Genomic DNA, 14,080 nt, shown 5'->3' on the forward strand with positions numbered 1-14,080 from the left:
GTTCACCTCTAGTCATGGCAAGCAGCCAAACATGTAAAAGCATGCAACATTTCTAAACCTCTCTAAAACTTGGAAAACATGTCATAAGGGTTAAACAGGTGATTTCTAGACTGATTTCTTTAAATCACTACAGAGTAGACAGAGAATTATTTGTGGTTGTAGAGACTTGGACAAATTAGAAAGGTACTGTCTCCCTTCACCAATTGCATGAAATACAATAAGCCTATGTGAGCTTGCCCCAGCTGGTGCAGTCCATGTGGAAGATCTCAGGTGAGCTGGGATGAGGGAAGCCATTCTAGTAGATACCCAACACTGATACAAAAGGGAAAGGACCCCAAGATATTTTTTCCCATTTAGTATATAATTGCCCTGTTTCTCTTTCCCTTTATACCAGAGTAAACATTGGAACTCTTTCCAAAACTCCAAATAACAAGTCATAATATACTCATAAAGCCAGAACTGGGACTTTAAAGGAAATACAGAAGAAAACAAGGCCCAAGGAAGTTAAGTGACATGCATGGTCACACAGTTACTAGATACACATATATAACAGAGTTGGCATTTGAATTCAGGGTCCGTAGAGTCCTTTCATTGCACTTTCCCTCTTGATATTAGGATGTGAGAAGAGGGAATGAACCTGTCCCTGCAGTCCAACCCTCCACCCTGCTTTGATGATGCTTGCTCACCAGGGAACCCCTTTTTTTCAGATGATTAGTTGTCCCTCATGAATATTAACTGCATTTATGGGATTTTTAATGACCAGCTCAGGCCAAAAACATTGGGCTCCAAATTTCCTCTTCTTTTTGAACCAGGGAAAAGAAATGCTGTCATCCAAGGCTTGTATGTAGTGGGAAAGCCTGGATCTCCTGCCAGATGATCCTTTACTCAGGATTTCTTTGCCTGAACCTGGCCTCTAAGTAAATAACCTCAGATCAAGTTTAAAATGCTGTTGGCTTTACCTATTCTCCCAACTATTATCTACTGGGTTCTGAATTCCTTTCCTGACTCATAATGAGTCTGGTTTCTGTATTAACCTTCTACCAGGGTTTCGCCATGGTAGTCTGAGTCTGGGTTTCAAATTCTGTGTGACCCAGCCAATTCTACAAGGACCTAGAGAAAGTTTTCTTACCTAGGTTTCCACTGCCTAATATTTAACCCACACCTGTTGGTGCTGATTGATTACACTATCTATCAATGACTACACTGCTCACTATCTCCCCCAATTCTAAGCTTGTCTTTTGGGACACCACCAATGTAACTGCTTTGTACTCCCTAGATTTCATGTATTCTGTTTTAGGCCTGCTTGCTGGAAACCCACTATGTCCTCTCTCTGGTGTCTACTTCCAATCAATATAGCACTCAATGCCTTCCTAATTCACTGCCAGCTCTCCCTAGCCTATATTGAAATACTACTGCTCTTACTAATAATAATGCTAACCATCACCCAGCCAACCAGCTTAGCTTGATGCCTCCTAAATCTCTACAAATTGCAATACTCATAGCCAGTGCCATACCTTAGATGAAATCCCAGCATTAGCAATATTTTCCTGAATCTTCTTTACTTGAGGAAAGAATTAGGCATATGTTTTCTTAAAACTATTACCTCTTTCACATACAATCCTAATGTCAAGGCAGGATATCTAATATGTTTGATGTCAGAATCAGGATCAAAAAAATGTTATGACAGGCTGAAATGATGGACTGAAAGAAGATGAAACTTAAGATTCAATGTCAATTACATAGCAAAATTGCATAGGAAAGACCTACCTTGAAAGCAATTGATAAAACGGATGGGGATTTTAGTACACCACAAGCTCAACATAAACTAGTAATGAAGCTGAATGAAAGGCTAATATGACACACACATTCTTTCTCTCTCTCCATTTAACCCAGGCCATGTGTTGGGTTAATATATTTTGTATAGATATTTTTTAATTCACATTTTTCTCTAACCTAGACTAGCCTTGCTCAAAGTTAGTGTGGAGGAGTAAGCTATCTGGTAATTTTCTATTTGGTTTCTTATTGAGCTAAAAGAGTAAATGCCTTTCTCAAAGTACCCAAAGGCACCAAGAATTGGTTAGCATTGTGGTCCACAGTCTTCAATAAGTTTGAGTTCATATGAATCATTATAAGTTGCTCTTCCATGTTCGCTGAGGGATTTAAGTTAATGGATTTTAAATTGATGCAGGTGAAATTTCAGTTTAACATAATAAATACTTTGCATGTCCACTGTTGTTGGTTACAAAGTTTATAATAACAATACTTTTTTTTAAAAGTCAGAAATAAAACACTGGATTTTCCTACTAAGGATATGCAGGGTCTTAGTAACAAAAGTTATGCAAGAAGAAGCCCTTGGTTTCTTGTCCTGGATGCTTGTGATGTTAACCCACCAGAAGGGTAGGGAACCTCTTCAAGTCACTCACACATTGAAGATACTTGTTGAAGAGTCTGATTCCCAGGTAGTAATTTCCTCACTGAAAGAGCACACAAAGATGTTCATCTAATTCATTTAAGCATAAATTTCAGATAACTGGCTACCCTAAAACAGATGAGGTAGATAGGCAGCAGAGAAACAAGCATTAAGGGTCTTAGCCATCTGACAGTGATTCACAACAGTGGATTACAGTGCACTATTTTTCAATTCCCTGCCAATCCTGGGCACATAAACTAATCTAGCTTCTCTCTCAACCTGGCATTTTATCTTCCCTATGCTTTAGATCTATTACCTTGTATCATAACTGACCCTATCCTTTTGCTTTCAAGATAATAATATAATTGGAAAACATGGGCAAAAGGAAAAAAAAATTAAAAGGCCCTTTGGCAGTCATTTTCAGGAAGACTGGGATGGTTAGATTTGGGTTACATTTATCACTTTTATTCAACTAAAATATTTTTTAGAAAAATCTTCTCTATGGAGTTCTTACAATTCCATAGATTCACCTCTCTTTAGGAAAACTGACATCTCAGTGAATTACATTAATTGTAAAGCAATGTTCAATGGATAAAAGTTTGGAATTGATTTCTATACTGAGGTAATGCTTTCCTACTACTTTTTTGGACCTTATAGTATGTGAAATCAACTCTTAGTAACCAATACTGTTCCTTTCATTGCTTTGGATAAACTATTTTTATTTCATTTTGTGCTGTTGAATAAACAGAAGAATCAGAACACTTCTTTTTGCAGGTCCAAGTCTCCCCTTATGGTAGGTGTAATAGATCTGGACCTCTGAATACAAGTAGTAGATGGCCTGGGTTAAACAGTTACACCCAGAGTTCATAAATTTCGCAAGTGTCTCCTTACTTCTTTTATGGCTTATATGGAAAGGAATTATCAAAGAAAAAAGTAGGGAATGTCCACAGGAGAAAGTGCTAAGTGACAACTTACTGAACAATGCAGGTTGTTTAATGGTGATGGTGATGGTGGTGATTGCTGCTTTCATTTTATTATTATCTTTTTAAAAACAAGAGGTGTAGCCTTTACACTCCACAAGAAAAAAAAAAGGCAAGAAGTGCTTCAGAAAGAGTCCCCCCAACAACCTGAACATAGCAATTCAATGTAACAGAAAAATCAAGACAAGGTTTGATTTCAAAATTTCAATAAAAATGCAAAAGATGTAATGCAACAGCTGTTCAACTTCCAAATCTAAATAGGCACTGTTTTAAAAAAAGGGAAAAAGAAACAAACATTTCCATTTTCTCCAGAACACACACCCCAGCAATAAATGCTCTGAAATGTAACCAACTAGTAATCAATCGGTAGGAACAGAAGTTTCTAACTCAAGTTATATGCCGCCTCCTCTTCCCACTCCACTTTGCAATTTGGGATGGCAGGTGGGAGGGTAGAACAGAAGGGCAGAGGAAGAAATCAAAACAAGACTCCCAAAGCTGCTGCTATTTGGACTAGAAAAGAAGAATTTTACAAATGTTCAAGAAAGCCGAAGGAAAGTAACACAATTTGTTCACTCTAACTTCTACTGAAAATAAAACATTGAGATCTGCATCTTACTACATAAAACTGCACTTGTGAATAGAGTAACCTTTCAGAATTGTATATGGGTTCACCAGAAATTAGGGATGTAATTATAGACTTCATCCAGGAAAAGATGTTCAGTTCAGATTGAGTTATAGCCAAACTTTAGATACTGTACATCTAGCCTAGTTGGATTGGTGTCTGGAACGGCTGGGTCACCATGAACAGCTGTAAACTAAACAATAGTATATAACTCCATAGGAAGCTTAAGAATTGAGGATATGTACAGCCTGTTAAATCTCTCCAGCTTCGCGCTCTTCAGAGCTCCTCCTTTCTTCAGAACGGCCATTAGCACTCTCATAGGAACGTTTTTTATCTTTTCTCTCTCTGTCTCGAGGTGATCGCTCTCTTGAACTCCTATCTTTGTCACGAGATGCTAGATCTTGGTCTCTTAATGACCGCTCTTTATCTCCAGAAGACCTTTCTTTTGAGGATCTGAAAAACATTATTTGAGAACCCAAATTTGGCATGAAAAATAGAGGTAGTCCATCATCACGAGTGAAAGAATAAGGATTTATACAAATAATGAACACAAGGGAACATATCAATATAAATTCATCAGAAAAGACAGAATTCTGCTGTAGATAGATGTAACTTAGGATTATATAAGACTGACCTAGAAAAATAAATGTATAAATAAGATTTGTGTTAAAGAAAAAATTTAGATTGAACAATTCCACAGCACATCTGTTTCATAGTGCCATATAATTTCACAAATTAAAAAACACAAAAGAAAATTTTACTTAATTTTAAAATCTGTACCAAAACGTGTGTGAGACAGTGCTGACTGTGTGTCTCTGCACATGCTATAATTAAAGACTCCACCAAAGAATGTCATTAAATTAAGATAAATAATAAGGTGGGTGAACTTCAAAGATTGTTGACCTAAAAAATAAGGTCCTAGAAAACAAGGTCCAGAGTGAGAGAGATTTTGGGAACAGGAAAGAAGCTGGTTAATTTAATAAGCAGGAACATTTAAACACAAAATGTTTATAGTAAGAAAACTATTTTATTCTTTCTGGAATAGCTGGATAAGTAATAGTCTTAACAAAAAACATTTTTAAGAATATAAGTTTCCAGTGGGCAGCTGGGTGGCTCAGTGGATTGGGAGCCAGGCCTAGAGACAGAAGGTCCTGGATTCAAATCTGGCTTTAGATACTTCTTAGCTGTATGACCCTGGACAAGTCACTTAACCCCCATTGCCCAACCTTTTATGCTCTTCTGCCTTGGAACCAATACATAGTATTGATTCTAAGATGGAGGTTAAGGGTTAAAAAAAAAAAATTTACGTTTCCAGAATCTTAAAGAGTTCAGTGGCACCTTAAAGGCCACTATTTATCCCAAATGATGTAGGACTAAGAACCACATCTCACCCATCGTATCTGACAAGTGGACATTCTACTTTTCAGAGGTTCTCAACATTAATGCATTAGTAATAATAATTAATAATGATTACTAGTAATCACTAGTAATTCCTTACATTAAACCTAAATCTGGGGCACCTAAGTGCCTTCATGGATAAAAAGACAGGTTTGGAGATTGGAGATCCTGGGTTCAAATCTGTATCCAGGCATTTCCTTGCTCAATAAGTAAGTCACTCAACTCCAACCATCTAGTTCTTACACTTTTCTGCCTTGGAACTGATATTTAGTATTATTTCTATGATGGAAGGTAGGAGTTTTTTTTTTTTAAATCTAAATTTAAATTTGTCACTTTGCAGAAGTTGCCCACTACTACTTCTGCCCTGTAGGTAATTCTTCTTCCACCTAAGTGTCCTTCAAATACTTTAAAAAAAAAAAAGGTTATTCTGATTGCCCAAAATCTTTTCTTCTTCAAAATACACATGCCAGATCTTTGACTAGTCCTCAAAAAGTATGAACTCAAGGGCCTTCACCATTCTGATTATCATCTTGGCTTCTCTCCTTTGTAAATTCTCTGGAAAAGTCTAAAGAAATCTTGAAATAAAACTTTATCATCCTCTAACCTCAGCAGTCTATAAAATTCAAGAGAAAAGACAGGTAAAAAAGAAGTCAGGATCAAAGTTCACTGAGATTTAAAGAAAAAAAAAGACAAAAAACAAAATACAAATGCAACCCACTCCCAAAAATAAACCATGAGGCTAATAAATGGCAGAGCTGGAACTCATAACCCTATCCTCTGGACAGGCAATGTGCAGAATGACAATTCTGAAGTGTTAGATCCTACATCAAAGATAGATTAAAAACAGGATTACAAATTATGTTTAATATCTTCTTACTAAAGCATAAAAAACTACTAGTGCATTTTTGAAAGTTATTCATTGAATGGTGAAAGAAAAAAATTTTAAATTTAAAACAGCATCTCCCTTAAGAAGTCTAGTTAATCACAGACAAACTTATTTATAGTGCATAACAGAGAAGGGAATTAATCCGAATATCTTTAAATTCACTCCAGATATTTAAGAGAATAGATGATTTGCAAGAATTAAAAAAAAGAAATCAGTAGGTTCAAGAGGCTCGGTATTTTTAAAATAAAGTGAAACCACAAATAAAAAACAGAAACATTCTAAGTTACTGTAAGACCGGAAAACAAATAGGTGGGTTTCTATGGCTTGACCTTACATATCAAATCTAAATCCTCAACATGAGCCCTCCAAAAGGTCCCAAACAAAATCACAGCACAATTTATTGTAGTAGCCAAGAATTTGAAATGGCTCTGAAAGACACCACAAGTTTGACAAATTGAGTGACCAGTAATGGCTTCAGAAGGCTGTTAAGGATGCAGGCCCTCCACTTCTCAGCAGAATGTAGTGAGGACAGGAAGGTATCATTCAGACAGGCTCTGTATATTGATTTGTGTTTTCTGACTAAAGGTCTATTGGGGCAGGAAAAGGTAGGGAAGAAGGTGAGAAAGCTCATGAACGACAGTTTTTTAAAAAGCATCAATTTAATCTCTACCCCTCCCCAAACCATGAAAAATCCTTTTCTTAATCAAATATATCTACCTGCAAATGCTAGGGTCAATTTTACTTGCTTCTGCTCAAGCAATTCCTGCCCCTTTCCCTCTGGAATGCCTTCCTCCTTCTCTGTACTTATGGCACTCTTAAGCTTTACTGCTCAAATCCAACTTATTTTTGTACTTTTTCCTCTGCTTTGCAGATGATAATTTCTTAGAGACAGACAGATAGACAGACAGCCAGACAGATAGATAGATAGATAGATAGATAGATAGATAGATAGATAGATAGATAAAGAGAATATGCACAAGCATGCCAGCAATACTGCACATCTGGCACTTAATTTTGGATGGTTCTCATAATTATAAATTTCCTATGTTGTTTTATTTCCCCAAGAATACAGTAATTCTTGGAAAATTACATTTCATATTTCTCTTATAGCTCCATAATATCAATCAATGCATTCAACAAATATAAACTGATTAATTTTACCTGTAAGCAAACAAAACTAACGTGTACCTTATATGAAGCACTAAGGAATGAAGTAGACTGGATGAAAATCAAAATCAAATGGAAAAATCTCCAAAATCCTATATGCAAACTCTTTTATTTTACAGGACAGAAAGTACATATTATATATATGGTAAGCTGTTTCTTTAGACACCCAGACAGATCTCTCGTCAAGAATAGCTGAAAAGATATTGATTGGTTAGAGTATTTTTTTAATTGACTGTTGACTCCATGAAATAAGACTAATTTTATTACAGGAATCAGGTAGCAACTACACGGCCCCAGAAATCTTTGAGGCGAGCTTGGTCAGTCTGTGCTAAGTATTAAAAATCCTACTCTGTAATACCTCATATCCTACACATTTAGTTCTAGTGCCCAAAGTCCTTTTACAGGAACAAACATCAACATATCTCTCCTATGACTTCACCTTAAAGCAGATATTCCTAGCCTTTTTTATGTGTCATAGCTTCCTTTTCAAAAAGTTTTTAAATACATGGAAGAAAACAAAACACATAAGATTATAAAGGAAACCAATTATATTAAAATAGAGTTATCACAATATTTTAAGGAGCAAGTTCATGGATGCCATGTCCAAATCCTCTCCCCTAAAGCATTCTCTTCTCTCCAGTTTGGTAAGATTGAAGAGTTTGTGCTCCACTAACATAACTTTCAAGAATCCAAGGGTCATCTCAATGCCACCACAAAGCACCTAAAGATTTTGGTTGAGTCTTTTCTTCAACTAACAACTTTTAAAATTTAGTCCAAAATAATATCTTTTTTTTACCTTCATGTCATTTGCTTAGTCTCAATGACCTCCTATAGACTAATATACTGAAATCCAAGATTGTTTTCCTTATGACAACCTTTTCTAAATTTCCCTTTTATTATCAACAGTACCACCATCTTTATATTCCAAGCTCAAAAAAAAGTTGCAACTAAGTTTTAACTTCTCTCTCCACCCTTCTCCTACCCTATGCCATCATTTTTACCCTAAATGATTGATTCATACTAATTCCTTCCCTATAATCTCTCAAATTTGCTTTTATTTATTTTCCCATTTGCAGAGCCAGATCCTAATCCAGGTCCTTATCCAAAGCAGCTGCTTCCTAGTTGGTTTTTGTCCTCTTCACTCAGTACACCCTAAATCTCTCTATAGATGGATGCTGAATTCTTACTGCCTCTATAATACCAACTTAAAAATCCTCAGTCTAGCTTTTAGGTCCTCTGCCTACAGCTACATTCCTATACTCACTTCTTAATATTCAAAGTGACAAGCTACACAACTCAAATTAAGATTCATTCAGTTTATTTCCTTTCCTTTTTGCTAATAGATTCCTCTCATCACTTTCAAAAATGGGGGCAGCTGGATGGCTCAGTGGATTGAGAGCAGGCCTAGAGACAGGAGGTCCTAGGTTCAAATCCAGCCTCAGACACTTCCCAGCTGTGTGACCCTGGGCAAGTCACTTAACCCCCATTGCCTAGCCCTATAACAAATAAAAAAAAATTAATACAGAAGGATATATATAAAAGATATTAGGGTTTAAAAAAAATGGTCTCAAAATTAATTTTTTACAAGAAATCATTTTCTAAATAACCCATCCCATCTAATCACTCTCTTATTATGCCTTAAGAATCCAGTGTAATATTAAAAATTTGTACCTACTTATGTTAAGTGATCCATGCCTCCTGTTGTACAGATAGTTACTTCCCCTGGAGGGCAGGGATTGTGTCTTTTCTCTTTTACATTCCTTACAGAGTTTTATAGTGTTCTTTATACAAAAGGGTGCCTCCATAATGATAACAGTGGAAAGGTTATCATTCTAAAGAAGAATGAACAACTGTGCCTTGTTTCCTCTAACAGCCTCCACATACAAGTAACATTTTATCCAAAAAATAAAGTTTTTTGTGATCAGAAATCAATAACCAATAATTGCCTTCTGTTTTTATCAGGTGTGATTTCAATACAAATGATATGCTTTGTGACAAAGAAAAAAATGTGGCAATAGTTGGAATTTATTCTGAAATCTCAATTACTAAACATATCTAGTTAACGAATAAAATTCTAAACTCAGAGTGTAAGGCAGTACTATGAACTGGTATTTTAGTATTAGACAGACTAATACCTTCTTTTGGATCGCTCTCTGCTCCGGTCTCTGGAGCTATGACGACTTCTCTGGTGGCTTCGGCTTCGGCTACGGCTGCTAGAACGTGACCTGTGACGATGGCGTTTCTCACGGGACTTGGACCTAGTTCTTCTCTTTCGTTCTCGTGAAGTAGAACGAGATCGATGTCTACGATGCTCTCGAGACCTAGACCTGTAAATAAGCAAGAGGAGATTTAGAGTACCCTTATGAAACCCTGCTGTTATTTTACTAAATCTGTTCCTTAACAGAGAAGCTCAAGATACTAATAACATCAGGTGAAATCCAAGTTTAATTTTCCATTTTTTTTCCCCCCTAAAGGCTAAGATAATAAAAAGTTTCCCTCTGTATCTTCAAGTCAGTGCTAGGAGAAACTGGAAAGTTGATATATCAAGTTAAATAAGCAACAGATAAATAGAAAAGTACTAAGGAGCACAGTGAATAGAATACTGAGTGACTTGAGTAGAACCTTATTTCATATGATGTTTCAGACACTTACTAGTTGTTGCAAGGCTCCCTCTGGGCAAGTCACTTAAGTTCTCTTAAGCTCAGTTTCCTCATTTGTAAAATGAGGATCAATTGAGATTAATATTTCATATTAATTATATAAATATCTTTCTAAATAATAAAATGTATTAATATAAACAAACTATATAATATATAAAATAATAAAGTGGTGACTTTTAAAGTACTATACAAAATTATATATTTTTACTATTATTATTCTAAAAAGTAAAGATAAAGAAAAGCAGGTTCACAGAACCTCATAATTAGAAGAGAAAGATTTCAGTGACCACTTAATTCAATTCATACCTAAAAAATTTTTTATATTTTCTATTAACACACCAAATTCATGGCCATTCAGCTTTTCCCTGAAAAACTCTAGTGAGGGAGAACTTGCTCTCATGTTAAAGAGGCCCCCTTCCACTTTTAGAAATCTCTTACTCTTATTAGTCTTTCCTTATATCAATCCTAAACTTAGTCCTTTGCAAATTCTGTCCATTGCTTCCAAGTCTGCCCTCTGTTAAGTAAAACCAGTACAATTCCTTTTCCATCAAATACTTAAAAATAACTATAATGTGTGTTAACAATCTCTACCTCCTACTTCTGTGCTCCTAGGCGTGTTTTTTATAGGCTAAGCATCCCTTTTTCCTTTAATTCTCATTAGCATGACTCTGGTTGTCGTTCTCTGAACACTCTCCAAACTTACCTATGGCTCCCTTAAAATATGGCATTCAGACCTATACACAGTACTATATTGTCAGACCATGGACGAGTCCAAGAGGACTATCCTAGTCCTAGACACTATTCCTTTTATTAATGCAGCCAAGAGTACCTCAGTACTCCTGGTTGCAGTATCACACTATTCGCTCATATGCCCAATCTCTTTTGGACAAACTGTTCCATATCCACACCTCCATCATCTCGTAAAAATATAAGATCTTTGAGAAGAGTAATCACTTCATTCTTCATATTTGCATCCACAGAGCTAGTATATCAAATGAAACATAGTAGATATTTAATTGCTGATTAACTGTGGTGCTTGGAATTGTGATTTTCTAAACCTAAGTGGATGATTTTACATTTATCCTTATTAAATTTGATCTTATTCAGTTCAGTCCAACATTCTTGACTTGTTAGGATCTTTCTGAATCTCGACTGTCATCTAATATGTTACACCTCTTAGCTTTGTGTCATCCAAAAATATGATATGTATGCTATCTATGCATCTAAGTCATTTGACAAAATGTTAAACAGAATAGGGCCAATTATGGAGCCCTCTAAAATTAATCGTTTACTTTTTAATATTATGTGTAAATTTATTTTTATTTATATTGATTTATATTACATTTATATATGTAAAACTCAACAGCAATTAACATCAATTTCAGAAGAGATGCTATCGATCCTTTATTAATTTATTTCTAAAGTATCAAAAATGCTCTGACAACAGGAAATAGATAAAAGTTAAAGACAGTTGCCCTGTTTATTACCATTTATTTCTTAAGAGAATACTTCAAAAGAAAGTCCATAAAAATGCTAAAAGAACACAGAAATTACCTTAACTGACAAATACATATAAAGAGATATGAAAATCAAGGACATTATAGGATCATAAGTAATATTTTATAGATAGATGGAAAATTATAAAAATCCATCTCCTTACAAAAGAGTGAAAAATAGAAAAATGAAATAAAGTAATTCAGGTCAACCTGGGAGCAATTATAGATGAAACTGAAAAGAGAAATGATACAAAAACAGATACATATGTTAGACATATATAATTTTAAAGGCACATACATATTTTAAAGGGAACCGAGTTTCTTTTTTTCCTTTACATTTATTTCCCCCTCCATTCTAACTTAAGCTCCAAATAAATATGGCTGATTTGATCCTCACAGTTTGGAAAGATAAATGTTACCATTATCTGTATTTTGCTATTGCTGTTCCTCCCTTTTCCCAAGAGAACCAAAGATATCTTGACTTTGCCCATGACTGGATCTAAGTGAGGCAGAGCTGCACAAAGTTGTCAGTTACTCTCTTTCAAAGTCATTGAAGTCCAAGGACAAACCAACAGTCAAGACAACTGGAAAGGTGAGGGTTGTAATGGTATAAAAATGGTATTTTGGAAGGATTGTGCTCACAAGGAGATGCTACAGAATGAAATGAAGTGGTGATTGACAGGAGGATTCTTAGAATCTTGGAAGAGGGACTACCAGTTTCAGGGAGTTGGGAGGAACTCCGAGAGAAAAAGGAGCTCAGACTCTCACTCCAGCTTTGAGAAATGAATCCACTCCTGAGAAAGACTCTCTTATCAACTGAAAATCTACAATATGTTTAAGCTCCTGTCAAAGAAAAAACAAGATCAACTAGAGAGCAGATTCAAACTCCTGAGTTTATCCTCAGGGATTTTCCCTGAGGTAGACTGAATCACTCCTAGTTCCTGATTCATCATCTTGCTACTCCAGTTACCCTGGCCCAGGGGTCGGCAACGTATGGCTCTTTCTGCAGGAGCCATAAAGTCAAATTTTTTTTCAGGCACTGTTACAGGAGCGCACACTGTGAGCATTGTACGGCTCTCACGAAATTACATTTTAAAAAATGTGGCGTTTATGGCTCTCATGGTCAAAAAGGTTGCCGACCCCTGACTTAGAGACATTCCTTTTGAGGATTAGCCTAGGAAAGACAAACAGAAAACTATAGATAGAGAGGGGGATCAAACTTTAGCCTCGGCTTTAGCTGAGGGCTGTCAAGACTGGATACTGTTGCTTGCCACCTTTAGTTGGGGACTCCTCAAACCTCTTTCCTGCCCTACCCATGTTCTTTTTTACAATAAAATCTTTATACCCGAGAAACAGTCAGATTAATCAAACAGGGTTATAAGGGGATAACAGTTTGGGGTCATGAGAGAGAGGGTCTACTTCGGATTGGGTCGAGTCAAGTCCCAATCAACCGCCATTCTCTCTCTCTCTAGCATTCTGTTTCAGGGGAGAAACATCTCAGAAGACTAGGTTAAGGGGGCAGCTGGGTAGCTCAGTGGATTGAGAGTCAGGCCTAGAGATGGGAGATCCTAGATTCAAATCTGGCCTCAGACATTTCCTAGCCATGTGACCCTGGGCAAGTCACTTGACCCCCATTGCCCACCCTTACCACTCTTCCACCTAGGAGCCAATACCCAGAAGTTAAGGGCTAAAAAAAAAAAAAAAAAAAAAAAAAAGACTAGGTTAAGCAAAATCCCTAATCAAATGCCATTCCCCTTTGCCAAGGTGTTTATCACGCTCTGGCACAGTTTGCTGCATTATCCCCTTCATACAAGTTGCGCTGACCCAGCTCAGGGAGCCAGATAGGCACTTACTCCCTTGAGGGTTAGAGGAACTGCCCTGCCAGACCAAGTTACTCAAAATCCTTGGTCGCTGGTTACATTCCTGCAGAAGTTTCTCAGTTCCCTTTTTAATAATGGGCAATCTTGGTTTTTGCTGACTGACCAAACTAGGCACTCCACTATTCTTATCTGTTCATTCTGCTGCAGGAAGTCTTTTTATGCTTGGGGTAGACATCCTCTAAAAGCACCAACAGGTTTTGAGACTTATCAGATACCCTCAACCTGGGTTAGCCCATTTGCCAAGATGGTTTTATCATAATGTGGCCATTGCTCATTAGAGTCACAGGTGAAAAGTTGGGTGACAGGTAGATACCACAAGTGGATGAGAATCCCTGAAAGGGGCTTGGCAAGCCCCCACAACAGAGGTGCTAGTCCTCCCTAAACACCCCAAATGAGTACTATATTTTGCAGAGAAAACTTACAAAGGTTATGTGACTTGCTCACAGACATACAAACTCATCAGGTATACCAGGAAGACTATGAATCTGGATCCTGTCAGATTCCAAGTCCAGTACACTTTCTACATCACACATAATATTAGTACCCAAAAAAGTGACTAAGACACCAGTAAATACTGACCT

The 14,080-nt window shown here is 36.5% G+C and overlaps 1 protein-coding gene across 4 annotated transcripts in view; it reads right to left on the reverse strand.

Moving 5' to 3' along the window:
* Positions 1–3,381: 3,381 nt before the first annotated feature.
* The window catches only part of LOC123249702 (putative RNA-binding protein Luc7-like 2), a 77,193-nt gene continuing 66,494 nt past the window's right edge, over positions 3,382–14,080 (reverse strand). For all 4 annotated transcript variants that reach the window (XM_044678834.1, XM_044678833.1, XM_044678836.1 and 1 more), the window contains 2 exons: positions 9,599–9,790; positions 3,382–4,465 (listed from right to left, as the gene is read on the reverse strand). In XM_044678834.1, the coding sequence (XP_044534769.1) occupies positions 4,264–4,465; positions 9,599–9,790 (394 nt within the window). In that variant the 3' untranslated portion in view covers positions 3,382–4,263. The remainder of the gene's footprint in view (positions 4,466–9,598; positions 9,791–14,080) is intronic.

Source organism: Gracilinanus agilis, chromosome 5 (genome assembly GCF_016433145.1).
Source record: "Gracilinanus agilis isolate LMUSP501 chromosome 5, AgileGrace, whole genome shotgun sequence".
NCBI classification, from domain to species: Eukaryota; Metazoa; Chordata; class Mammalia; order Didelphimorphia; family Didelphidae; genus Gracilinanus; species Gracilinanus agilis.